Here is a 27,989-nt window from a genome sequence, read left to right as displayed (position 1 = left end):
TCGTTCAGGAATATCGTATATTTTAACTTAGAATTCTCAAAATCTCAAATTCTTTTTAATTTTGCATTTAACAAGATCTACAAGCAGGCCATTATATCCCATGGTGAAGCAGGAAACTCAAATAAAGTAGAAGGCAGAAGAAGTAGGTGCAGGAAAGATCCTCCAAACACCTGTTCTTTCCATACAGAGGGAAGAACCTAACTGTATTGGAGTGTGGATTAGTATATACCACAGGAAAATTCTGAATATACTCAGAGAGCTCCATCACTCAGGAAACTGAATAGCCATGAGCACTGTTTCTAGGTAAATCTTATTTAATATTTCCCTAATTACAATCAATAGAACCCAATTTTAATTCCCATGCCTTTGTTATGCACAAACTACCAGTCAGGGTCCAGAAAATCTCCCAGGCTACTTCTACACAAATGCGATGTAACTGTTTCAAGTCTTGACATTTATCTGACAGGATCTGAAAATTAAGTTTTATAAATGTTGGTTACAAAAATGTTTGTAATTGGATGAGCTAAGGAAAATGAAGGGAGGCACTTAAATGAGTAATGATTTATAAGGAGGTTAGTTTATTTATCTCAGACAAATGGAGCTTACAGAAATTGGTGTAGTTACCATCTTAAAGGTAATGTAATGCACTACTTTGCAATAATCTTGGGTTTACACAGAAATTCTTGTGTTTCAGTACAACATCATTAACCCGTGTTAAGGGCTTGAGGTTTTAGGGTTGGATTTTTTTGCCTGTTTGGGCTTGGTGTTTTTGATATGCTAGGCTATCAACATTTCTACTCAATGACAATATCAAGTAAATGAAAAACTGACAATCTGTGCACCTAGGAAAACTAAACCTCTAATGAAATTAAGCATTAGCGTTTATTAAATTTTATTGTATTATCAGAAAGTTTTTATTATAATGTGCAAAATCTGCTTAGTGCAGCCCTAGATTGTATTTACAGAACGGTGGGACAGCTTATGGAGGCTGAGTAGAAGATGCCAGATTGGACAATTGAAGGAATATAATCAGCATAATGTTTTTTGGAAAGGCAAAAGGAAACTATGCCATATGTTCACTTAAGCCTTAATTTTATGTAAAACTGGCTGTTTTTTCTTTGACACAGCTAAAATGCTGTTTCACTTAGAGCTCAAAGACTGTTTATTTGGTCTCCAGATCCTCATATGCTCAAACGTATTGTACTGTCCCCTACTGGGGAACACGAAAGGAAACAAAATCCATTTTCCATACAGCCAGGTATTTTCAAGAGCCTAAAATTGACATGTGTGTTGTCAAAAGCACAGGGGCAGAAGCAAATGGGAGACAAGGAGGAGTTCGCCCTTCTCATTTTCTGGCTTAGTGCTCTGTTTTAGGAACAGACTAACCTTCTCAGCAGGAGAAACTGCATGTGTGTATTCTTACTTGAACCTGGAAGAGTTTACAATGCTTGATAGAGTGTGTATGCCTTTGGAGGGTAATACACTAGCCTCTTGCACTACAGCTATAATGCTATTATATTTACTTCATGGAATTAGTACAGTTGCTGCTTGGGTTTATATAAGCCGCAAAGCAAAACCCCTAACTATTTTTAGTTAATCTCAAAGAGGATGGAACTTGTATTTTAGCAATGTGATGATCAGCTCTCTCTCTCTCCTTCAATCTGGTGAAATACAATCAAGGACATTATTAAAACATTACAAAACAAAGCAAAAAAATCCATAAGGGTATTAGAGCCCAAACTACCAATCTATGCTTGTTATTAGTGTGGCATATTGCTGCTTTAATCTAATGCTAGGTAGTGTATTAATCTATAGGTGTGAATTAATGAGGCTCTTAATGTCCTTTCATTGGGAGGTTGAGCAAACTCATTTAGTTAGTGAAAACCACAAAAATCACTTTCTTGTGGAATCTGAAACTAGAAGCTTCAATGAACTAATGATCACAGTATGAATTTTATGTACCACTGAAAATAAAGATAACCTGTAAATGTGAAATTTGCACTGCATAAACCATGCCTTTATACACTTCAACCTGTAAAAATATTCTTTGTTCAACTCCACTTGAGAAAGAGAAGCATATTTAAAGCAAAATACATTAACAGCTAAATGGTGTTTATGGTAATACTTTCTGATCAAACCCTTGCCCCAGTCAGAAGAAGCTTAGCCGACAGGGGTAGGAGCAAATACACCTTGTATTCAAAGAGAGTTGTGTGTATCTGGTGTACTCACATGGCTTTTTTGCTGGCTGAACTAGCTGAGGGTTCAGGTATGGGCTATTCTCTGCATCTATTCTGCGCTTGTACTTCTGGCGACCTCCACGTACTCTGTCTAGGCGGACACCTACGTTGGAAAAACAAGAAAACATGTAATTTAATATATTATGAGGATGTCTTTCAGGTAACAATCTTCTATCTCTTGCCTTGCAATATTTATTTAAAATGCAATTTTATTTCAAAAGAGTAATTTTAGAAAGCAAGAGAAAGCAGCACCACAAGTATTTGAAAGCTGCTTAGATTTTCACACATGCAAGACTAGGTATACAAGATAATTTCCTGTTCATATAAAATCATTTGTTCATTTTTACATATTATTAATAAATGCTGAAAAGTTTAGTTTCTATTTGAAAGGGTCTGATCTTAAATTGTCTTTGTCAGAAGCAGAAGTTCAAAGCTGTAATAAACACCATGGATACACAAGGCTAACATTATGAATAGAGAAGTAAATCAAACCTTTAGAAACAATGGATGCTGTATACAGTTTAAATAGCCAAATGCCATGCTCTTCATTAACATGGATTAACATGGCCAGAAGACACAAAACTATCCTTAGTAAAATAAGAACACATATGTGGCTTAAAGACCTGAAATGGTTCATGAGGGTTTGAAAGAAATTAATTAAAGATGACTTAACATTTGTGTTTTACCTCCAAATTGTTAATTGCTTCAGTAAAGCATTCTGCTACCTGCTTTATAAAGATCTATAGCAGTTTACCTTCCTGAAACAAGCTATAGCTGCTCTCATAGACAAAACCAAACAAGGAGGAGGGGGGTGGGGGAGGGAAAGATAGTAGTTACTATAAAACAACGAAGAATCTTTGTTTCCTTCAGAGTTACCAACACAGTTTTTCAGAGAACCAAGACGAATGACAGCATAACCAAGTAGAAACATAACACTGAAGTTTAAAAAATCAGCGCATGTGCAGGGCTACAGGACAAGTAACACCAAGTACAGAATTTGTCCCTGATGACAAAGATTTAACTAGATAAGAATGCAAGGACATATTACATATCAATGATTGCTGTGAGTGATGTAATAAAGTCCAGCTCACTTCCTCACTTTTCATTGTCTCTTTTAGCTCTCCTCCCTCTTATCTTTTCTATTGCCATAATTGTGTCCTGCTCTACTACTTCCCCTCTCCCTGTTCTCTTCTCTTGAAGGAAATACCTCCAAAGCTCGATTCTGGACTGCAGAGAAGCCACCAACAAATAAGTTAACACTTGAGGTGCACAGCAAGAATAATTCAGCAGAGTTTATGTGCTGCCATGAACCTGCACTGGTAACACAGCCTAGTTACCAGGAAACATATGCCAGTCCTCTTTCATCCTCAATCACTGAAGAGGATTGACTGTATTTTTTGGTGAAGAAAAGCCATTTTGCCAAATACCAGAAATCCAAAGCCAAATCTTGTTGCTTTTTGTTTCTTCTTCTATTTCCTGACTTTTTTTTTTTTTTTTTCTATCTCCTACTCTCTAAGCAGGCATGAGACTAAGACACCGGAACACTCACTAGCTGAACTAAGGAAAAAGGCAGTTTACAGACCCAAGTCTGTACTCCTCTACTGGCAGGGAAGGCTTTGTGTGCATGGGGTTCTTACTCACTCAGATGCACTGTTGGTATTGACAAAGGTTAACAACACAGGAGATAACTGGCTTACGAACAAAACTGATGTCTGTATCTATAATGCAGTGAGTTGTATACGACACTGCTGAATAGTTTTCACTCACTGGGAAAGTGGGTAGGGTCATCTGTATTTAATAGTGAAATTTGATTTTGTTTACTGCAGAAGACTGTGTATTTCGCTCCCTTGAGCTCAAAAACTACATTTACCACTGTAAGTTAGCAATCATATTTTTATGAATCACATAAGTAACAAAACCAATCAACTATATTCCCAAACAGGTCAGTGTATATTTATGAATGAAATCTTATAACTGTTATTTACCTATCTCACTACTAAACTTGTGACCTATTTTGTGTCTCAGCTGTCTTATAATAAAATTCATAGTGGTTCAATCATCAAAGCATGGTTATTTTTGTTTGCTTTTATAGCTATACTTAGAAAAGCATGAACAACAGCAACACTTTAAAAAGCTTTTAGGTAACTCAGTATTCTCCACCCTTGAACTGGGAGTTTGAACTACACCTGAAATAAATTACATCCAGGACATCACATTGCCAAAAAACAAATAAAAAAAAAAATAGCAAGTGATCAAGATTTGACAGCCAAATATTCAGAAATAGGCAGAGGATTAGAACAAGCTGCATGTGATATTGGTGGAATTTTGAAAAAGACCGTCCAGCATTTGAAGAAAAAAAGATAGAAAATTATTTCTGCATAATTCAGATGCCATCCTTCTTTCTGCCTGGGAGCAGATTTCATAGTGATAAAAGATGGAGAGTATCAGACAGCAGTATGTTTAATCAAAAAGCAATGGAACTGAAGCTTAAATTAAAATAATATCAATTTATTAAGATGAACAACTTTTTTACATCCTTGGCATTTGCCAAGATACACACTGAAGCCATTCACATAGCCAGTGGAAGTGAATGTAACAATAGCAAAATTATACACAGATGCATGTACTCACCTATTACATGTAGCTATAAATATAGCTACTTTTTTAAAAAAATTAAAAATATATATAATTCTAAATAACTGGGGAGTAACAGAATTACACGTTTTTAAAATACCTACATCTATAATATAACTAATTCCAATTAAAATGTGAAAACATTTTTTATAACATATACCAACAGAATGTAAATTAAAGCTTTATAACCCTTTCATTAAAACTGATAGGGAGTTTACCATCATTTTGGCTCCTAAACTTTCCTTGCTCCTAGTGCCATTACAAAGTAGCTATTTTAGAATAAATTTCTGATAACATCCCACACTGTATGTGGTATTTTAATTCTCAAAAGCCTTTATAGAAGTAAATACAAGACATCACTTGAGAGAGTATACCCATCTGATATTCCATAAAAACTTGGGAGTTTGGGATGCAGCAAACTGAAATTCTAAAGTTCCTATGTATATGCATGCCTTTTCCCTTGTAACTCCCATAGCTTGTATGAGAGAATTCATTACATAAAGACACTTTTATCTGCTCTCAAGACTGCTACATGCCTTTTTTGTTAGAAAAACAAAGGGAAGAAAACCAATTTTGTCCACAAAGATCTTCATTTGGGGCAGGAGGGGTTTAACATTTTGATCACAGACATTATTGCTAGAATTCAGCACATACTCTGTACTCAGATTTTAAACAGGATATTGTGGCATCTAGCTACAGCACAGAGAGAAGTTAAGTAGACCTCTGCCTTAACTCTGCTGTGCACGTGGCTTGCTAGAGTCTTCAGCAACTCTGTTTACTCACCCTTATCAGTTCTCAACCATAAAGTCAATAGAAAGATAACCACCCCACATATATAAACTTATGGTACATCTCTGAATTAATTGCCCTGTACATAGTATCATCACAGTTTTTTTAGGGTCAAAACATCCATTAATGGTCACTGAATAAAGCTCCACTGAAGACAAGCAAGCTTAATTCTCCACATTCCCCAATGCTGAGTTTCATTTAAAAATTCTTCAGCAGAAAAACAAAACCAAACCAAAGTCCACATGAGAAAAACAGGGATGATGACCGGGTGCCTTATTTGGTACAGACAGAAAGAACACACCTGCTACTAGTTATGATACAACTTCAACAGGCAAGTGCAACGCATTCACTTTACACTTTAGGTCAAGTACAACTCAGGAGCACAGCTGTTCAGGCGTGATGGGTAGTCACACATTTTAACTTAATTTACAAAGCTCAGAAGATGAGTTTTAGACTAGAATTGCAATATACGGAGAGATGGAAATTATGTAAAGCAATGCAATCGCTACGTTTTTAAAAGAAGGGAATTACACACAGTAATCCAACATAAGAATTTCTCCAGCTGGCCTTAAGCGGGGAAAAAAAAAAAAAAAGTCCTCATACTTTCTATACAAGCTTCTACAAAAAAGTTTCACCCCCTGGTTCCTCATGCAATCTTTCCATGACTTTCTATCAATTCTTACCAACACACAATATAATGTTACTGGACACTTAGTCTAAAGAGAAAGTGTTCACATAGTCTTGCACAGAAATAACTGAAGACTAGAGCTGATGTACACCATGAGCTACCCACCAGGTGCTTCAATTTAAACAGTTAACATGGGCAAACCTGAGTTTTTCATCTTTTTTAATCCCTTGTATGGGAAAGGTACCCACTGTGACTGGTGCTATATATTATAAGAATTGCCCCTACCCCTCCATGTAATTATTTTTGCAATTCGGCTCCTTAGTATGATAATAATATTTAACAGTGTCATTTATTTTTCTATCCAGATCCAAACAATATCCAAAGTATACTATTTATTCCTTTATAATCAACCTGTCTTCCTGTTTATCACCCCCCCCCCCCCCACTCTTACTTCAGCTACAGGTTTCTCATGTTTATTTGTCCTCTTGTCTCACAAACATTCTTGTCTTTTCCATGGAGTTCCATATCCACAGGAAATCCTCAAGCTAACTTGTAAGGCATTATTCCAATCCTTCAATTTCAGGACTGCCTATAAGAAATTGTCTACTACCTATAATAGGGGATAGCTTTTTATTTTGATTAAAAATATATCTAATTAACTTAAATATTAACTAATATCTGAACAAAACAAAACTCCCTCTCTTTCTTCCAGCAAAGAACAGGGTTGAGATCAGAACGAAACCCACAATTTGTACTTCCCATGGAAATTACAAAATATGCTTTCTGTCCCCTCTATATGAGAGATTTATGGCAAGCAGACACATTCTACACCATCCCCATTCTGGCAAGCCCTAACACAGCATTCTATATATATTAAATAAATTTCTAATTTTTTGAGATATGTAACTGGGTAATGATCCTTTTTCTACAGATGTCTGTAAGATTCCCAGCACTGTCTTAAATTTTGCAATGAGACCAGTAAGAATGGATACCCACATAACTGCATCGTACCAAGCTTTAGAGGAACAGCAGCAACAGAGGCAAAAAAAGCTCAGTTAGCAACAAAACTGGACAGAGCAAAAGGAATTTTAATGGCAGGTTCTGATGTGGTTCTTTTTTGGGACAATATCTTGATAGAGTGTTCTGGTTCACTTGAACATACTGTGCTTACTTGCAAAACTGCTGGGTAAGCTTGGGTGAATATTATAAACACTGGGTTTTGCATTTAGGCACATGCAATGGGAAAACTAGTTGATTTTTCCACCATGAACACAGACGGAATGTATTTTAGATATAAGAATGTATGGTCATCTCATAGCTCTTCAGACAATTCAGTAATGTCTATAGTTTGGGATTAGAAAATTGTGAGGCCACTGTATTTATCCTACAGTCTGAAAGATTTGTAGTGGAAAAAATAATTCCAATTTAAACCAAAAAAAGTCCTCTCTCAATATAGTAGAAATGAGCAGGAAGAAAAAGAGGAGCTACCTTTTCTTCTGAATCTGCATATTCGTTTTATGTGCTGAACTGTAAGGATGCCAGAGAGCTTCTGAAATCACATGACAAAGTATTTGGATAATACTGTGTGCAGGTAAAAATTCAGCTAGAGATGTAAAATATGCGTCCGTTAGGCAGGTAGTATTTTGAAAACAGATTCCTAAGTCATAAAAGAATGTAAAAGCTATGACTCACATTAAAATGTGTGATTGCAGCCCAGAAAGCCAACTGTATCCTGGACTTCAACAAAAGAAGTGTCACTAGAGGGTCGAAGGGAGCTGATTCTTTCTCTCTGCTCTGCTCCTGTGAGTTGGAGTACTGCATCAAGCTCTGGAGCCCTCAACATAAAAAGGACATGGAGCTGCTGGAGTGAGTCCAGAGGACAGCTATGAAGATGATGAAGGGGCTGGAGCACCTCTCCTATGAAGACATGCTGAGAGAGCTGGGGTTGTTCAGCCTGGGGAAGAGAAGGCTCCAGGGAGACTGGCCCCTTGCAGTACCTCAATGGGGCCTAGAGGAAACCTGGAGAGGGGCTTTTTACAAGGGCTTTTAGTGAAAGGATGAGGAGTAATGGCTTTACACTGGAGGATGGAAGATTTAGGTTAGGTATTAGGAAGAAATTCTTCACTATGAGGGTGGTGAGAACTGGAAACTGTGGATGCCCCCATCCCTGGAAGTGTTCAAGGCCAGGTTGTACGGGGCTCTCAGCAACATGATCTAGTGGGAGGTGTTCCTGCCAGTGCAGGGGGGTTGGAACCAGATGATCTTTAAGGTCCCTTTAAACACAAACTATTCTGACTCTATGACCTACAGCTGAATTAACAATTAGTAGGGGAAGGCTTTAGTGTTTTGTCTTCTGATAGCTATCTGCACTATTAAATAAACTATTTAGTGTAGCACAGTCCTACTTTATATTCAATCAGTACCAAAAAAATATTTGTTAATGTAGGGTAAAATTGGCTGTCCTTAAGAGGTGCCTATAAAGCGATTCAATTCATGGACTGAAAAAGAAAACAGTGTTTATTACTTTAATATCCAATTTGCTCTTTGACTACAAATAAGTTGCTTAATTTATCTGTTCCTTTGACAAAAATTTACAACTAACAGTTTACTATTAAAATAAAAGAACTATTGGGCCAATTAAAACATACAGCAAATTTTTTCCAGGTTGAAAAATGAAAAGAGAAAAATACTGCTTTTGTAAAACAAGTGTTTCAAACCAATGTTTCATTTCAGATTTTTCTCATGTTTAGAAACTGAAAGTGTTTCTGGGCAATCAAATGTAAGCAATATTTTAGAAAACCCCCTTTTTTTCCTGGAAGGAGGAAACAAGAAGGCTTCATTTCAGCAAAGGAACTGAAAAAAAATTTCTCTTTGGTTCAATCCCAGAGGTGGGTTTTTCCAGTTTGACAAAAGAACTGATAAATGTGTTACTTACACAGCTCAGTACTCAGCGTCCTTTGAAAGGAACATTAACTGTGGATGAACTAATCATCTACATGCTGAATTTTTGTGCACTGCCATCTATGCATTAAAACATAAAAGAATATGCATAAAATCCACTTAGTTTTCCCATGCAAATGAGATTTTGTATAAATAAATTATATTATTTCTTAGCAAAGTGATTTCTGTTGAAGAATGGTCCATAAACAAAGATTTTCACACAAAGAAAATGTGGTATAAAATGTTTAAGTATACTACTGTTGCTTTACATTTTTAATGGTTCCATATGAAGCTAAGTATTCTAATCTGTGACACTCACAAATACAAATTAGGTCACACGCAACAGGTGACAAGTTTTAATTGAATGTCTTCTGTCTGCAATTCTGACAAAAGGTGAATGGAAATAAATGAGTCTGGCAAGACAGCCCTGAGCCTTACAATACCCAATATCTCATTATTTTTAAACAGCTATCTATAAACTGATGCTGACAAGCCTTGAACCTTTTATTTCTGTTCAAGAAAAGGTGAATGTGCAGAATGAAAGAGGAGGAAAAAAAAAAAAAAGAAAAAGAAAAACAGGACAGCTACTCTCTGGCATTAAACATGCAATACCCATGTTTAGCTTTCAAATATTACAAAAGAATACCTTTTACACTTCACACAAGAACCTACGAAAACAGCCTGTTTCTTTTTGAGAAGAGATATGCACTCATTTCCTAGTGCTTAAATTTGATCTTTTCTGAGTGTTATACTACTAGAACTTCATTAGAATTATGCTAGACTCACCCTGATTTTAATGAGACTGAAATTAGGCCACTAAATGCAGGCTAAAAAACTTCCATTATTTTTCTTTACTTTTCTAATATGAGGAAGAGCAGCAAAATCTGCATATTACTAAACTGTGAAGCAAAACCAATGCAGAACTGAGAATGTGAATATGTAAACCCCTGATGTTTCTGAAATAAAACAGTTACCATCACATAATCGTGAAATAGTTACCATACTTCTCTCCACATCACACTGACTACTAATACACTAATAACTAGGAAGCAGTGTAAAATACAGCAAAAGCTTTTATGAATAACACAGAAAATACCATTGCTAATTGCACCATTAAATTTCATGTCAATGTGCTCATATATTATGACTACACTATATAATAATATAGGCCTTATTTTTTAATTATGCATGACGACGTTCTGGGAAAAAGTTATAAGAATAAATAAAGGCAATCTATCACTAAAAACCACAGTTCTTACCTTAATTTAGTTAAACATAGTTACACAAGATGTTATCTTGTTTCAGAGTTCAAATTACATCCAATTTAATGAAGTGGAGCTTGCTGGGCTGTGAAGTCATTACTGCATCAATAGACTTGTAACCATTACTTTAAGGTGACAAGCGCAGACTGGGAAAGTCAGCTTGGCTGATGACCCAAGGAGAAGGCATGGAACGCCAGGAGACAAAAAGGTCAAAAAGTAAGTTTGAGCAAGGCCATACCAATGCTGCAGGGTAAAAGTAGGCCTCAACTCTAGATCACTACACCAAAGCTTATCAAGAGTTCAAAAGCTATGCTAGTGACACCTCTTAACAGAAAAGAAGTCTTAACTGTTAAGTTCTGGACTATTTGATGGCGACTCTCAAGAGAGAAGGGAAGATCAAAATCAAATGCATTATAATAATTGGACTGTGAAGTACTAGTAGTATGAATCAAGATCTCAATACCCTTCTCAGATACAATAATGTGCAGTTTCACATTATTTCAGTTAAGTAACTTGGATGATGTAGTATTCTGAAATTAATTTGAGATCGAGAAGTCATGGGAAAGTTCTTAACAGTGTGAGTTGAAACAGTTACACAAAATCACATTGGTCCTACTGGGACTGAAAATGGCTTGCTTAGAATTAGGATTTCTATCTAGAGGAAGTGATTTCATTTTGCTGGGAGAGAACCAGAGAAAACAAGAGGATTGCTCTCATCATACCAGAGCTTTAAAAGATGTACAATTAATTGAAATATTAAAATTTCTTTACCCTAAAAAACATATTTCCTAAGTTTGTGGGTTTGTGTGTTGGTTTTTTTCCTTTTCTGTTTCATTATCCTCTTTTTAATATTTTTTCTTTCAGGATAAAATCTTTCTCATCTTCCTCAGTCTGTGCTGAATGGTACATGAATAAGACAAGCAAAACTCAGTTTCCAAACTGCAAAGTGAAAGAGACTTACCTCTTCAGTTAAGGTAGCTTTATATTACCACTTGAGTCCAAATCGTCCTTAGTGCAAAAATATGTGTTCTCACAGAATTTTAGACTTCTCCAAGGCTATTCACGGAAATGCCTTTTTGACATCGTCTTTTCTCATAAAACACCCATAACAATGCTACCTCTGCAATCTTTCTCATATTTATGTATTGAGTAACTATGAACTGCACTTTTATTCTTTGAAGATAATGACTTGCAGAACCTTCTCACACTTCACCCTTCAAGCTTCCTCAAAAGGTATGGTGGAATTCTGAACTTACTCCCTCTTTCTTTTGCATGCTATTTTATGACACTGCTAAATCAAGACCAGGTGGCACAAATGGGAAAACAACTCAAGAAGCTTATGCCATGTCTCAGCCTCTAGTTAGGGCTAACACATTTTTAGGAGCATTGTATTTTATGATGATTCATAGACTAATTTTACTTTATCAACTTTACCTATACAGAAGACTGTATTGGAAACCAGAATATCTAAGTAATTTCATGAGTGCATGACAGCCTTATGCTAAAAAAAAGGGGGAAGGGTGTTACTTTTAAACCTAAGCATCAACTTTATATGAAAATGTGAGCTTGGAAAATATGATATATTTTTACATTTTGGGTTTACTTTTGCAGCCAAGTCATGAGCAATTTGTCTTTTGTATTGTTACTTTGTTTATAAATTTCTTTCAGGATTGGAGAGAAATTACAGAACAGGGTTTCATTTGGGGTCTCCGAGTGCTCCTGCAGTACTATTATGGATAATTCTAACTTAAAAGATCTTCAATTACTAGTTTCAGATGTCTTTGGCAAATAACATGGCTTTTCTGTACTTTGCTCTTCCTGTCCACATACTGTAACATTCTGTTTCTTAAAATTCTACCTCCAAGAGTAAAGTTCAACAGTGCCTATGAGAGTTCATAGTACAGATGGCCACATTTTAAGACTGTGAGGAATTAGAAATTCCTGGTTTCTGCTGCCTTTCTGACTTCTCTGAGCAGTTGCTTATTTTAAAAATTGGAATCTTTACCTGCTACTTTGGAAAAAAACACAGCAGACTAAGTTAATGTGTTTGTGTAATGTGCTCAGACTAGAAGCTACTGATATACCACATCACAGCATCTTCCTGTGCAGTGCTGCTCCTGCCCGAAAATCTCAGAGTTAATGCAGAAGAACAATTTTTTTTTTGTTTCACTGTTTGCAGTGGGTTAAAGTGACAGTTGCTCAACAACAATACTAAAACTTCGAAATTATGAGGCTAGATAAGCATCAAACCAAGATGAAGCATAGAAAACAAAGAAATTAATTTAAAGTGTCAGTATTGTGGAATTGCTTCCTGTTAGTGTTATCCTGTAGCACTGTGTTGGAAAGTGGAAACAAAGAAGGGAAATTTTATGGTTTCTGGAGGTGGCAGGTAAAAACACTCCAATGTATGCAGCTTGATGAATAGGGGGAAAAAAGCCCTCAGGAAGAAGTTATTTGTCTCTTCCTCAAAAAAAGTTTGGTTGTAGTGTATGTAATGAGTATAAAGGTCAAGCCTCTAAAAAACCCTCATAATATACTCCCAAAATTGTACTCAGTAATCAACTGAAAAATAAATGAATGAGACAAACCCTTTACAAATAGTGTTCTATAATTTCATGACTAAGAGGAAGTCCTGCAAAAGCATTAGTACAGAATATTTTTTGTCTTCAATGTGATACAATTATTCTGAAAGTTCCTTCTGTGCCTACAAACCCCTGAGTATTAAGGAATGTGATTGATGTGTCCTTAATATTAATTTCAAACGTTTACTCAGAGGCTAAATTCAGCACTCTATTTTTCAGTTCAGAATTCATCTGTCTGCAAAGTTTCTGAAAGCTGAGGGGAGTAAGGGTGTTATAACGGTGTATTTCTAAAAGCATGGTGCTTTATTGTAGCTCCTCATTGTGTAAAAAGTATTTGTTTGTACATACACTTTTACATACATGAGAAATTTTCAAAGTCACAGACTAAACTGGTCCATAAAATCAAAATGCTGTAATATTAAATCCCCGGCATATGTTTGATGAAAAATCACCCGATTTTGAATTAATGAGTGATCCACTCAAAATGGCCTTGCCAGAAAGGTATTCTAGGAACAGCCTTTTCTGAGGCTCACAATCCCATCCAGAGAACTCCTTTCAAGAAAGAAGTATTTGTATTCCACACACTGTTGAAGTGTACAATCATTTGCCTCAACATTTTCCAGATTACTGAGAATACTGCAGATGTCAGTGGAAAATATGGTTGAAAGAATGTCATCAAGCCTATTAAAGCCTTTACGTCTTTAAATAGATATTTATATATTTACATAACATTACTGAAACAAATGTTTTTAAAAATTCACTTCTCCTTTGTCTTGTTATTCCAGTAATACCAGGATCAAAGAATTCTGCATACATGTGCATCAGAAAGTGAAACTAATATACATATTTATAAAAAAACCCTAAGATAGTATCTGGCTTTACCAGCTAAAGCCTGAAAAGAATACCAGAAGAAATTTTTACAAGTCCCATAACAAGTGTAGACATTCTGTGTTTCACCTTGGTAAAGCAATGGAAAAGAAAATGAAACACAAAGAGTTAATGGGTATAGTTAAATTTCTACAGACATAGAATCACAGAATTATAGAATCCTAGGGGTTGGAAGGGACCTCGAAAGATCATCTAGTCCAACCCCCCTGCCAGAGCAGGGTCACCTAGAGCACATCACACAGGAAGGCGTCCAGGCGGGTTTTGAATGTCTCCAGTGAAGAAGACTCCACAACCTCTCTGGGCAGCCTGTTCCAGTGCTCTGTCACTCTCACAGTAAAAAAAAATTTTCTGATATTCACCTTAAACCTCCTATGCTCCAATTTGTATCCATTACCCCTTGTCCTATCACTGGTCATCACTGAAAAAAGCTTAACTCCATCTTCTTGACACTCACCCTTTACGTATTTGTAAACATTGATTAGGTCACCCCTCAGTCTCCTTTTCTCAAAACTAAAGAGACCCAGCTCCCTCAGCCTTTCCTCATAAGGGAAATGTTCCACTCCCTTAATCATCTTTGTGGCTCTGCGCTGGACTCTTTCAAGCACTTCCCTGTCCTTCTTGAACTGAGGGGCCCAGAACTGGACACAATATTCCAGATGCGGCCTCACCAATGCAGAGTAGAGGGGGAGGAGAACCTCTCTTGACCTACTAACCACACTCTTTCTAATGCACCCCAGGATGCCATTGGCCTTCTTAGCCACAAGGGCACATGGCTGGCTCATGGTCATCCTCCTGTCTACCAGGACCCCCAGGTCCCTTTCACCTACACTGCTCTCCAGCAGGTCAGCCCCCAACCTGTACTGGTGCATGGCGTTTTTCTTCCCCAAATGCAAAACTCTACACTTGCCCTTGTTGAACTTCATCAGGTTTTTCCCCGCCCAAGTCTGCAGCCTGTCTAGGTCTCTCTGAATGGCAGCACAGCCTTCTGGTGTGTCAGCCACTCCTCCCAGCTTGGTGTCATCAGCAAACTTGCTGAGGGTACATTCTGTACCCTCATCCGGGTGGTTGATGAAGATGTTGAACAACACCGGTCCCAGTACCGACCCCTGAGGGACTCCACTAGTCACAGGCCTCCAACTAGATTCTGCCCCATTGACTACAACTCTCTGACTTCTTCCTTTCAACCAGTTCTTGATCCACCTCACTGCCTGATCATCAAACCCATACTTGATCAACTTATCTACAAGGATGCTGTGGGAGACGGTGTCAAATGCTTTACTGAAATCAAGATAGACCACATCCACCGCTCTACCATCATCTATCCACCTAGTAATTTCCTCATAGAAGGCTATAAGGTTAGTCAAACATGACTTACCCTTGGTAAAACCATGTTGACTGCTCTTGATGACCCCCAAGTCCTTGATATGTCTAGAGATAGTGCCAAGGACAAGTTGTTCCATCACCTTTCCAGGGATGGAGGTGAGGCTGACCGGTCTATAGTTACCCGGGTCCTCCTTCTTGCCCTTCTTGTAGACTGGAGTGACATTTGCTATCCTCCAGTCCTCAGGCACCTCTCCTGTTACCCATGACTTACCAAAGATGATGGAGAGTGGACTAGCAATGACCTCCGCCAGCTCCCTCAGCACCCTTGGATGCATTCCATCTGGACCCATCGATTTATGGATGTCCAGATTACTCAACTGATCCCTAACCCAATCCTCATCTACCTTGGCAAACTCCTCCTTTATCTTGACTTCATCTGGGGCTATATGAAACTGGGGCTCATGGGGAAAGCATGCAGGAGTAAAGACAGAGGCAAAGAAGGTGTTCAGCACCTCTGCCTTCTTAATATCCTCTGTCACCAGGGCACCCACCTCATTCAACAGTGGGCCTATATTGCCTCTGCTGTTAAGTTTTGTCAGCTATGTATTTGAAAAAGCCCTTTCTATTGTCGTTAACCCGACTTGCAAGGTTAAGTTCCAAGGAGTCCTTAGCTCTCCTAGTTGCCTCCCTACATTCTCTGACAACATTCCTATATTCCTCCGAAGTGACCAGCCTCTCCTTCCATGATCTATAGATTTTCCTTTTCCACTTGAGTTTGCCCAGCAGTTGCTTTTTTAACCACGCTGGTCTCCTAGCTCCCTTACTAGATTTTCTACCCATTGGGACACACTTATCCTGTGCTTGCAAGAAGTGGTCCTTGAATGTTGACCAGCTATCTTGAGCCCCTTTACTTTCTAGCACCCTGTCCCATGGGACTTCCCTTAACAATTGATTGAGGAGGCCGAAGTTTGCTCTGTAGAAGTCCAGGGTTCTGGTCCTGCTGGGTATTCTGTTCCTCCCACACAGGATCCTGAACTCCACCATCTCGTGGTCACTGCAGCCAAGGCTGCCATTGACCACCACTGCTTCAACAAGGCCCTCCTTGTTGGTGAGCACAAGATCCAGCAGCGCTCCTCTTCTAGTCGGCTTGTCCACCATTTCAATTAAGAAGTTGTCATCAATGCACTGGAGGAACCTCCTAGACTGTGAAAGGCTGGCTGTGTAAGTCTTCCAGCAGATATCGGGGTAGTTAAAATCTCCCATGAGGACCAAGGACTGTAGTTGTGAGGCTGCTTTCAGCTGCCTGTAGAAAGCCTCATCAACTTCCTCATCTTGATCAGGAGGTCTGTAGTAGACCCCCATAACTGTATAACCCATACCACCCTGCCCTTTAATTCTTACCCACAGACTTTCAACTTGCCCCTCATCAGCCCCTGCACAAAACTCAATACATTCTAGTTGCTCTCTCACATAAATTAAAAAATCTAAGTAACTCTTCATTTTGAATTTTAAGCATTCTCCTGAATACATTTAATGCCTCACTCATGGCCAAATTGTAACTGATTTATACATTAGCTCATGTATGCTGCTAGCCTTGTAACCTGACATACTGTCTAGCACACCGGAGTGATGGGTTATCCTGTTTGTGGCCTCTGCATCTCATCTTGAGGTAACACTCGAGCAATTTATGGAAAGTTTATTACCGATACCATTGTATTGATACTACTGATAGAAGCTTTCCGTACATATTGACTATTCTTTCGTAGTTAGTACTAGGAGTGGATCAGAATTAATGCAGAAAATCTCAGTTGAAAAACATAACTATAATGTGCTTGGTGTTTTCCAGCCTTTTTGGACTGTCTATAGTGTTACACACAATTAATACAATGAGGTTAATTGATTTTAAAAAACACAGTACATTTTGAAACGATTAGACAATATACTCTGATTATAAAATGCCTCTGCTCTAAAACAGAAAACTGTGACCATTTTCTTCTAATCTCACAGGTAATGTTGGGCCTTTGGGAAATGGGTTAATAAATTCTAGTTTTCTAAGCGAGGCAGACTGATTTACAGCAAACTTCCCCCATTACACTTATAGTAGATGTCTATCAAATTCCTTATGAGCACAAAATTATGGAAAATATCCAAGAGTAATGTTTTTTTCTTATTAAAATACATGAATATGTAAGCAATTTTAGCCAGACTAAATGAATGAAACAAAACAAAAAGAAAAAAGGTCAACAATTCATGTCATGAGAATTGTTCTTTTCCACAAGAAACAACTCCTCCCTGTTAAAAATGCCTATATATAAAAGGTGTTTGAATGAGAATATTTTTATTTAAATTGTAATGGCAACTGCTGTGAAGAAAAAACATACAAAGTGTACAACGGTGTGTTATTACAAGTCATTGGGCGATATAATTATATAAACATTATATTTAAAAGGGGAAATAAAGCATAAAATTTCCTCATCTGCAGGAATTATTTTCATATAGAACCATAGCAGATGCAGAATTTAAAAAAATAATAATTTAGTTTTAAGTGAATAATTCCTGACAAGCAGTGTAGGAAACAAGCCTACCCTTCTGAATGCAGACCTCCATGGGAATATTTACTGTGCGCAATACTAAACACACGCATATTTTATTTTTCTACGGGCCATGAAAAGAATATTTACCAAACAGGAGATCAAAGTTTTCTTGCTTGATGCACTGCAAATCTAGCATAATTCTACTGAAGTCTGTACATTTCTTCAGTTACTTCTAAAGGCAGGAAGAGCAAACAATTTACTTTCACAGACTTTGTATTTTTTCCAAATACTGTATCCTTGTCAAAGTTTTTTGCTTTCTCTGCTATTTCTCTCCCAAAGTTCCCTCCCCCCATTAAAACATATACATTGGATTAATTCTTTCTTTCTTCTAAACATATAATTGTACATTTCTACTTGGACTTCATTCCCTTTCACTGTAATATCCAGTTTAAAAGACATCAAGGCTAAAACAAGAGCAGAATTTCCCAGTTAAAAAGGTGATAATTATGTACAAAAAAACCTAACTAAATTAACCCACAAACAGACATCTAGAGAAGTATTTTGGGATATTTATAACTAGCACCCACAAAAGAAACCATTCTGTATAATCCTCTCACAAGGATAGTTTTTGAGTAAATTAACCATGAAGCTTACATACATGTCAATAAAAAATTGTGTTTGTGACATCTACTGCAACATTTAAGTCTCTTGTCATCATCATACTCTCAGTATGATGATAAGAGACTTATACTAGTTTGCCATAAAATTCAGTAATAATTGAATTGTATTCATCTTCACCAGAAACCCAAAATTTCAAGTAGGAAGAGCTTTGGACACATTATGAAACACCTTTTCTAATGTGCCTTTCCATAAAACATTTAGTGGTTTTCACCTGTTACTGTATATGTTCCTCCTGCTGTATTTGAAGAGAGGAATGTTTTAGGTGCTTTGCTTTTTTTTTTTTTTTTCAATTGAAACATTAAGAATTTTGAATTACTAAGAATACCGTTCACTTTTCCTGTCTATACAGTCAAAGTATACAGGCTATTTCAAGTAATATTTTACTTGAAACATTTATATACAGTTCCTATTATATTAAAGACATTAAAATTCTTAGGTCTAGAGAGGACAATGACAGCTTAAAATATACACACAAACTGGAAATAAATATATTTACTTGACACTGCTGCTAAGAGTATCAGAAATGCTCTTAGAATTATCATAATTTAGTTCTTTAGTTCTTAGTCTTTACTTCCTTTGAAAGTCAGATACAAAAACTCAAATCTGTATCTAAAGGATAGATACATAGAACTTGTGTTTATCACTAATCCATTCCTCTTGATCAGACCAATAAAAGCACAAAAGAAACAGATGCACATCTATGGAAGTTTTAACTTCTTAACTGGATAATAAAGGATGTCAAATTGTTCTTGAATATATATGAGCTCCCTGGGTCATGTGAGCTCCCCATGAAAACATGCAATTGCTGTCACCTCTGTGATCAGGAAAACAGACATAGGCTTAAAGGAGATGACACATGATCCATAACGCGCTGCAGTGAGTACACTTCTCTTTCTCCAGCAGGAACTTGTGAGAGAATGATCACCAAAGGCTGCATGTGCTTTGCGCACCATGGTGGAACTCAAACTAATTACACTGCATTGCTTAATGACTATTAAAAGCTAGGAGCCGCGATTCCTTACTCATTCTTTTATCCTGCCTTATATAGCTAATCTTTCCATGCAAACACAGGAAACAACACAAAGAAGTAAAAGTCTTGAAAGCTGTTGGCAAATAAAGAGTCTCTGTGTCATTCAGTTATCAGTGTTTAGAGTCTGTCCATCCCTGCACCTCCAGATTACTCCCATATGATCCAAAATTACACCTAGAACTGTCCTTTGAGCAAAACAAGCCTGTTTCTTCCTCTTCTTCCTTTCCTTCTCTTTGATCTTACAACCTTCTCTTCGGATCAGAAACTCCCTCTGCAAATGTGCTTTGCTCATTCCAGAAGGTATTTTGACCCTCAGAACAAATTTGGATCAATTTTTAGACATTCAAGCTTTTTTTTCTACTAATTTTAATCTGGACTAGATATATTCAGAAGAATGGTATAAATACAGGCAGAGAGTTCTGAGGAGGAGAGCACTGTTTATGGCATTACTATAATTACCTAACAGGAATAAGATGTTGCCTGTATTTTCAAAGGAAACTGATTCAAACATTTTTCTTCTAAGCCTTGACTCAGTTAACCTGCAAAAAAAAGAAAGGAACTGACCAGTGAAAAACATGCCTTTAAGTATGCTTATATGCAGCAAAATTGTGTGCCAGTTGCAGGAAGCATCAATATGTTTTCTCGGAATAGTCAATCATATCATTTATTGAAGAAAATCAAAAGAGACAGCATTGAGGATGGATCCTGTGAGGAGGGCCTTTGGGATTGAATATGGGACCTTTTTTAATCAGTGATCTCCATGGTCTTAACAAATGTGATGCTTTCTGATACTGTTCCATAAGGTTATACATGTTTTCCATTTGCTGACATGGGAGATTTATGTGTACATCGCGCATCCTGGCAATGCTCAGAAGCATTTGTTTCTTGAATTGAGGCAGGTTTTAGAAACTGTAACACAATTCATTTTTTACTGCCTTTTCCCCATTTTACAGAGTTAAGTTATTTTCCACTTGTCATACCACTGTGTCAGAGATGGTGTGGTACAGTGGATTGATACTTCTTTATTATTCTCTCCAGCTTGTGGCTTTCGTTTTAGATTGCCCGGTGATCTTTTCAAACTATCTGCAAAGAGTATAAGTATAGTAAACTTCTCTACTTTTTGTCAAGTTTGTGTGGGGTCTGTTGTTCTCTTAGGGATACTTATGTATTTCTTGAAACAAGGTTAACTTGCAGTTAAGTGCAAGATCAACAGGAAACTTGGCCAGATACCCTAATCACTTCAACCCAGCAGAGTTTAGTGGTATCTGGACCTTTCAATAAGTAAGTACGAGATTATGAGCAAAAAGCAAAATAAGAGAACATACTGCAAAATTTGAATTAAGAATCTTATCTGTGTTCAGTACTTCTCATATTCAGAGACAACTTTAGTGCAACTTCTACTGAAGTTCGACATCGAAAACTTCCTAAAGCGCAAATATATTTCAGGGCTTGAGTTCCGTGATTTTGGTTGGTACCCTCCTTATACCAAGAATGCTGTGGTCCAGTTTTTATTCAAAGCCACTTCAATAAAACAGCATGAAAGTACAGTTTAAAATCCTCTACACAGATTTCTTTAAAGCGTTGTAATTAAAACACAGGCAAATTCTCCTCCTCACTACATATATATGTAAGGTAAGGGTAAAAACGCTTTTCAGATGCTTATTATCTATATGTCCCATTCTATTATAAGGTTTCTACTCTGAAGAAAGAACTTTCATCTTTGTACTAAACACAAATAAATGGAATCTATACTTTACATTTCTTAAGTCATGGAATACATGGTACCACTAAGATACAAAGTCCTTGTCAAAACTTCCCATGGTTGAGAATTGTCACAGTGAACTAAATGAACTGGGATTTCAAGGGCTGAAAACTGTATTTGGCCAGAGAAGTTCTTAGATCTTTAAGAAAGAGAGGGCAGAATTTATCTAGAGAAAATCCTACTTTGTCAGCATGTGCATGAGACAGAAAGGCTCTAAGTACCAAACTTTAAAAGGAAATTAAAAATACAAGTTTCTGTCTATCATAAACATACTTCACAACACTAGCAAACAAACAAACAAACTGGTTAATTATCATGTACATAAGGTCTAAAGTATCAGTAAAGAAATTTTGCTTGTGCTGGTAGAGATAGAATAGGGTTCCACTTCAGTTACGTGGACCAATGTTACTTATAATGAAGTGAACAAACATTTACCTGTTCACCCCAGACTGTTGCTCCTGAAGTGCACCAGACATTTTCTAGACAGCTGTGTCATATCATGCATCATAAAATGAATGGTAATTTTAAAAGTATAATGCCAGACTGGTTAAAGCATATTAGTTTATTTTAAGGAGTGTAAAATTAATCAGTTTAGAAATTAGAACAGAAAACGTATCTCATTCCATGCAACTGCAACAGCCCATCCTGCCAATGGCAAAGTTCAATGGCGAGGCTAGTAATTCCCTCACTGAAAATAGGTAGTGAGAGACAAAGAATTTCTTTATGTCTTCATTCATCAACAGATACCACAAAAAACTGAATGTACTATTTAGTGCTAGAATAGATTTACATTATTAATGTGAAGAACCAGACTAAACACAGTATTTCCATGAAAATAAGCAATGCAAAGTAACAAACCACTGTAAAGGTGCAAAAACTACTTAAAAAATTTTATTTGGATGTACAATAATAAAAACTGGTGCTTTTCTTCCAACCAAATATTGGAACTTAAGACAATCAATTAAAAAAAGGGGCAAGTCTGTCTTACAAGAGGGTTTCCAACACATTTTATTCTTTATTAAAGAAGCAGTTTACCTAAGGACACGCTTAGAGATCAATGGCATATTCCACTGCATGAAGATCTATTATTAAAATCAGGTGATTTTATACAGTTTTCTTGATAAACAAACACCTCCTTACTCAGAGAAAACTGACTGAAACTCCCATGCCACAAAAATCCCAATTGCCAACTTTTTCCAGCGTTAATAATATTCAACATACCCTCCTAATTAATGTAAGCAGTATTACTACTATTTGTCTTTCTTTTTGCTCTTTTTTTTTTTCTTCTCTCAGTTACTTCTCCAACAAAATGCACAGCATTTTATTGTTAATTGTGATTTTTTTAAAAAAGAAATTAGCCAAATCAATTACAGTCCCCTGTCAATCTGAACAGTTGAGGCACAATTTTTACTGTGTTAACTAAATGAAGAAATGGGTCTACTGTTTAAAGGCATTAAATAAGGCAATTCAAAATTTTAAGTAAAGCCTTTTTGATTTTACTGAGGGGCACAGATGCCTATAAAAGAGTGTAGGTCTCTATTTTTATTTCCTAACAGCCTTGAAATTTATAAGAACCACAAAAACAATTAGCTATCCACTTTTTCTTTTAGCTAAAGTACCACTAATTCTAAAGGGTTTGGGTTGTGAAGGTGTTACTACCTATAAAATGTTTCTGGGACTTTAATCCCAGGCTAGTAAGAAGACAAGTGTCCTTAGTGAAGAAGAAATCTTACAAATGAACATAAAATACTCTGAAGTAAAAACAACAATAAAATGCCATACAGGTCTTCAACGACAGGGGAAGATTAGTGGAATTATACTGTTTATTATCAATATAAAGCTGATGACAGCAAGTTCCAGTCCTATTCTCATTAAAGTCAGAAGTTTTGCCACTGCACTCAGCAGGAAGCAAGAGCACCTTCTGCATTGAGAAAGCCCATCAGGCCAAATACAGCTTTGCTGGTTCACACGTGTAAAATAAATACACAAAGAGCAAACAAAGACCTCTGCACAAGTTAAAACTCCTTAAGCCCTTTAAACAGCCCTAGCACAGCATTTTGAAGTCCCAGGAATAAACCTCAAAAGGATAAGACTAGCTCCAGTTACAGACTATTTCCAAAATGCAATCAGCAGTTATTGAGTGAGGTAGCTTTAAGGGAATCCTTCCTCTCCTCATGGATGTATGAATATACAGAAATTAATGTACACCCAAGTCACAAGCTGATTCCCAGGCATGCAGTGGTTTTTGCAGGCATCAGTCATAAATGCCATTTCATCCCACTCAGCCCTAGGGAACAGGAGCACAAGGTGCTACACTTCTACAACACTTGTAGAATGCAGGTCCATGTCATACCACTGCTCACTAGGCTGAACAAGATGTCCTGCACATCTTTGGCAAAGACTTGAGATGAGCTTTGGAAAATTCATAGTCTTGCTCGCTATAAGATATAAAGGCATCAGGGGGCATATCTGCTGGTTACACAGCATGTATCACATGTTACAGTCCTAATCCACAGAAAGAAAAGGACAAGTTCAATGGGCTTGAGTGTTCAGTTATTTGTTGTACCAAGTCTTTTTAACCACTACAAACAAAACTTGCAACAACAATATAGAGATCTTTTGTGGAAACTGATAGAAAAATGCCACCCACCCTTGAATGCAAAAATAATCAGTGGAACAAGCTGAAAAAATAATGTTTTACTCTCATGCTAATTTTATTTTATATACGCTGTCTATATAAAATACTAAAGTATTACCTTACTGTAATTACACATTTAGCATCTTTATTAAAAAATATCCTGAAAAACCTTCTGTTGTTGAATTTCAATAACAGTATTTTGTTGTAAATGGGATTTGACATTTGTGTGAAACTGGATAAAGGCATTTTCAATCAAAGTCTTTTTCCAAGCAAGCTCTATAGTAGAGGGTTGGCACAATAGGGAATGCTGAGTAATTATGAACTACAAAATGACACATCTTTCCTTTTTCTGACTCATTCTTCTTTGTGATCAGCAGAGGCTCTAATACCAAGCAAAGCTGGGACAATATGCTTTTACACAGTCCTCTTTTCCACTCCAAACAGCCCTGGGCCAGAGGGATCACCAAAGAAGCCAGCTTAAGAACAACAAAAAACATTATTACTCTTCTGGTTTTCCCTAAATGCTCTAGGTAGTTGTCACTTTATCCCATGTACACTATGTTCCATTACTGCCCAACCTAATAAAGACTTCTGTCAGAGCGATAGCTTTTCATCTTTAGAGCTCCTTTCTCCTCTCCTGATAAGGCTGCCAACTCTACTCTCTGTAAATGAGCTCATGAGAACACTTTATTTTCGGCTTGCGGAAACAAAAAGGGCCACTGCTCACTTCAGAGCTTGAGGGGGGTGGTTTTCTATCTTCAAAGCATGACCAAGGCATTTGAAAGGGATTAAAAATTAAACCAGTAAACTTAGCTTAAATAAAAAACTTGAAGCATGACTATTGCCCTAAAAACCCCTGCTTTTTCTATAGAAGCACCAGAAGTCCCTTAAAAATGGCCATCTTAAGTAATTTTTGTTTGTGTACACTTAAACCTTTGGCGACTGCTTAGATAACACTGCTAGCCAGAAACCCATGTTACTAACAATAGCAGCACATAGCTGGGCACCTCACAGAACAGCTGGTTATCCCATTCCAGTGCACTCAGTTCAAAAATATGTGACTACAGCTTCAGCCTCCTTATCCAAACAGCAAATAAATTAAATATTTTTGCCATCAGTGGCATGGTTTTTTATCTGTGTACAGAATGACTTGAGCCAAAACTGAATTGACATGTTTCTTTCAGTTGCATCCTAAGTATTGTGTGAATGCCCAATTCCTAGGAGTGTTTGCTGAGCACTAAGGAGTCGTGACAGAAAAACTCCTATAGAGACTTCCCCTGATGTTAAGATTTTATACATTAAATTTGTATCACCAGACAACTACTTACTATTTAGTGGCTACAAAAAATGGTTATGCTTTCAAAAGCTTACATGAAAACGTGTCCTTAGGAACAAAGCAAATTAACTATCCACATCTTCAAATACTTCCCTCCCACGGCAGCTGTAGCTGGCCAGGTGGAGAACCAAGCAAGCAGTGGCTCAGGGCACAGGTCCACATCAGAAATGTACCAAAGAAGCAGAACATCTTGTTCAGCTAAAGATGAAGCCCCAACTAATACAGATGTCTGCAGTTATAACTTACCAGAAGCATGGGTTTAAAGGATATTGAGATTTCTCACAAGGTGTCATTATCAAGACATTGGAAATCCAGTCTTTCTACCTTATTACCACTGCTGTTATTATTTCTAGGTTCATTATCTTCAGGCCCAATACTGATATCCACTGCTTTACATCATACATCTTGACTGTTCTATGGAGCAAACTCCCCAGTGTTCAAGACTTCTAATGGCACACTTTGAAAACAGAGTAATATAGCAGAAGGAACCAAAACAGCCTTTCCCATTGGGAAAGACTTTTATTGAGAGTTAAGTATGTAACGGAGTTCTGATATTTAAAAATCTTACAGTAAGATTGAAGGCTACCCAGAAACTGCAAACAGCCATTGTAGGGCAGAATCTCCATGCCAAAATTACAGAAAATTTGGGTTAATTTTTTTTTAAATAAGAAATGCAATGTAACCTTCCCAAGAAACTCCTGGTAGAAAGTAAGAATTATAGAAATGGCTGTGTCCAAAGACACTCGAGAGCACTACAGAGAGAATACGAAGCTGGCAAGGATGGAACACTCAAGAAAATAAGAAAAAGCAGCTGGACAGAGAAGGATTTCCTATACCGTAATTAGAAAAGGGAGTTTGGGAGATGGTTTGATTAGGTTCAAAAGAACCAAGTTCTGAAATCACAGCTAGCAGCCAAACCAGCTGTTAAAAATTCTCCCTAGCAAGTATTAAAGTGCTGTTTAGTGATCATGCCATCCATGCTTACCTTGAAGTGGGTCCTTCTCTACACACCCAACTAGGCAATCCTTGCTGTATTTTTGTCCTGACCCCATCTTCATGCTCCCTGTTGCCCTCCCCCACTACAAACTATTTGATACTCAGGAGTATCAAATGCAACAAAGTCCTGGAAACAGCCTGGCAAGAAAACAACTTCATGTAAACACTCAAGATGTCAGGAACCTTATGAGTGTAAGAGTCTAAAGTGGCTTTTGACTGCAGAAGGGACCATGACTCTGTGAACCATTTGTAGAGTTGGGAGTAAAGCAGTTATTGTTATAAAAAAATCAAGTAGCAAAATTTAAGTCACCCAGAACAAGGACAAATATTTTCTCAACAGGAGCACTTAAAATTTATTTAAAATGTGAGTGATTTTAAGAGGTTCTACAAATGTATCGTATAAGCAGTAGCTTCTGCATACCAAAAATCACTGCAAATTGAACAAGGGGGTGTAGGCAAGACAGATGTGAAAACAAGCTCATTGGACAGCACTGGCCTGATCCTGCTTCTGCTACTTACAGCAGTTTTAACAGCCTATTAACTTCAAAGGCACAGGACTATGTTAATGAGATGTAGCAGGTTCTTCTGTATTCTCATAGCATCTACATGATACTACCATAAACCTACTATTCTTAATAATAAATTATATTATTAGGAACTAAGGCCTCTGGTCTCTCTGGCTGAGCCACTAATCTGTTTCTATTAGCATGTAGGGTCTATAATGAAAGCTGGATACAAAAACCATTAGTAGTAACTAATTGCAATTGACTAATTGATGACAAGTGACTGATCTTAATCATGTGGAGGGACTTAGGGACTTTCTCTTATTCCAGAATAGAGGTACTTTTGCCACTCCAAGAAAAGTTACTTGCTTCCTGTAGCTCAAAACCAGTTACCGTTGTCCAAGAATATTTATATCATTCAGATGCCGTTTTGGATTAACATGCTATACTCTTTTCACCTGGGGCTGTTACATCACTCTGATTCATAACATCTTGATGATGTAATTGAAAATGGAATGGTAAATCAGTATTTGTTCTGCTCTGCCTCAAAATAAGCCTCTCTCAAATACTGTTTTGGACATTTAAAAGTCTGTAGCTACCATCTCTTCAGTTAACACTGTTAGCAGTACAAACTCAACTTTCATGTATGCCAGGGTTCAGATTTGGTTGCTTGTGGGGTTTTTTAAGTATTTCAAACTTAACCCATTAGATTATTACTGTTTCTTTATAATGGAAAGGTACATCACAAAAGGAAAGCAACTACAGTCCAGAATTGTTTCCATTTCCATTGGACTTTCTGCTCCACTGTAGAAACTTTTCCACCCCTCTCCATTTGAGAATCCTTCTTTTTAATGTGGCCCACACTCGTTTCCCTTTGCAGGAAAAGGTAGTTGGGAGGATTTAGTATCTTGTTGGACAGGACAGTTTATAAACACTCAAAAGGAAACATCTGCTTGGATAAGACACCTACAATTTCTACCATTCATTCACAATAATGGACTTTGAAATGGTCCTTAACAAGTACAGGGGCATTAAGGAAAACCTAAACAGAGCTGTAGTGCTCCACCAAAAATTCTGACCTAAGATCACTAAGTGCTTAGTGTTGCGATAACTCTTGAGCAAAGACTGGAACACTTGAAGGGGTAAAATTCTTTCCTATCTGAACAGAGGAGGCAGTCCTACCATTTGGGGGAGGAAAAAAACAAGCTGTTTTAAATGAAAGAATA

General features: G+C 37.1%; 1 protein-coding gene across 33 annotated transcripts in view; it reads right to left on the bottom strand.

The window, feature by feature from the left end:
* ESRRG (estrogen related receptor gamma) overlaps positions 1–27,989 on the bottom strand; it is a 406,125-nt gene that overhangs the window by 51,649 nt on the left and 326,487 nt on the right. For all 33 annotated transcript variants that reach the window (XM_051615738.1, XM_051615710.1, XM_051615725.1 and 30 more), the window contains one exon: positions 2,230–2,340. In XM_051615738.1, coding sequence (XP_051471698.1) covers positions 2,230–2,340 — 111 coding nt within the window. The remainder of the gene's footprint in view (positions 1–2,229; positions 2,341–27,989) is intronic.

The sequence above is a fragment of the Apus apus genome, chromosome 3, assembly GCF_020740795.1.
Source record: "Apus apus isolate bApuApu2 chromosome 3, bApuApu2.pri.cur, whole genome shotgun sequence".
In the NCBI taxonomy this organism is placed as follows: Eukaryota; Metazoa; Chordata; class Aves; order Apodiformes; family Apodidae; genus Apus; species Apus apus.
This window is presented reverse-complemented; position numbering and strand designations above follow the sequence as displayed.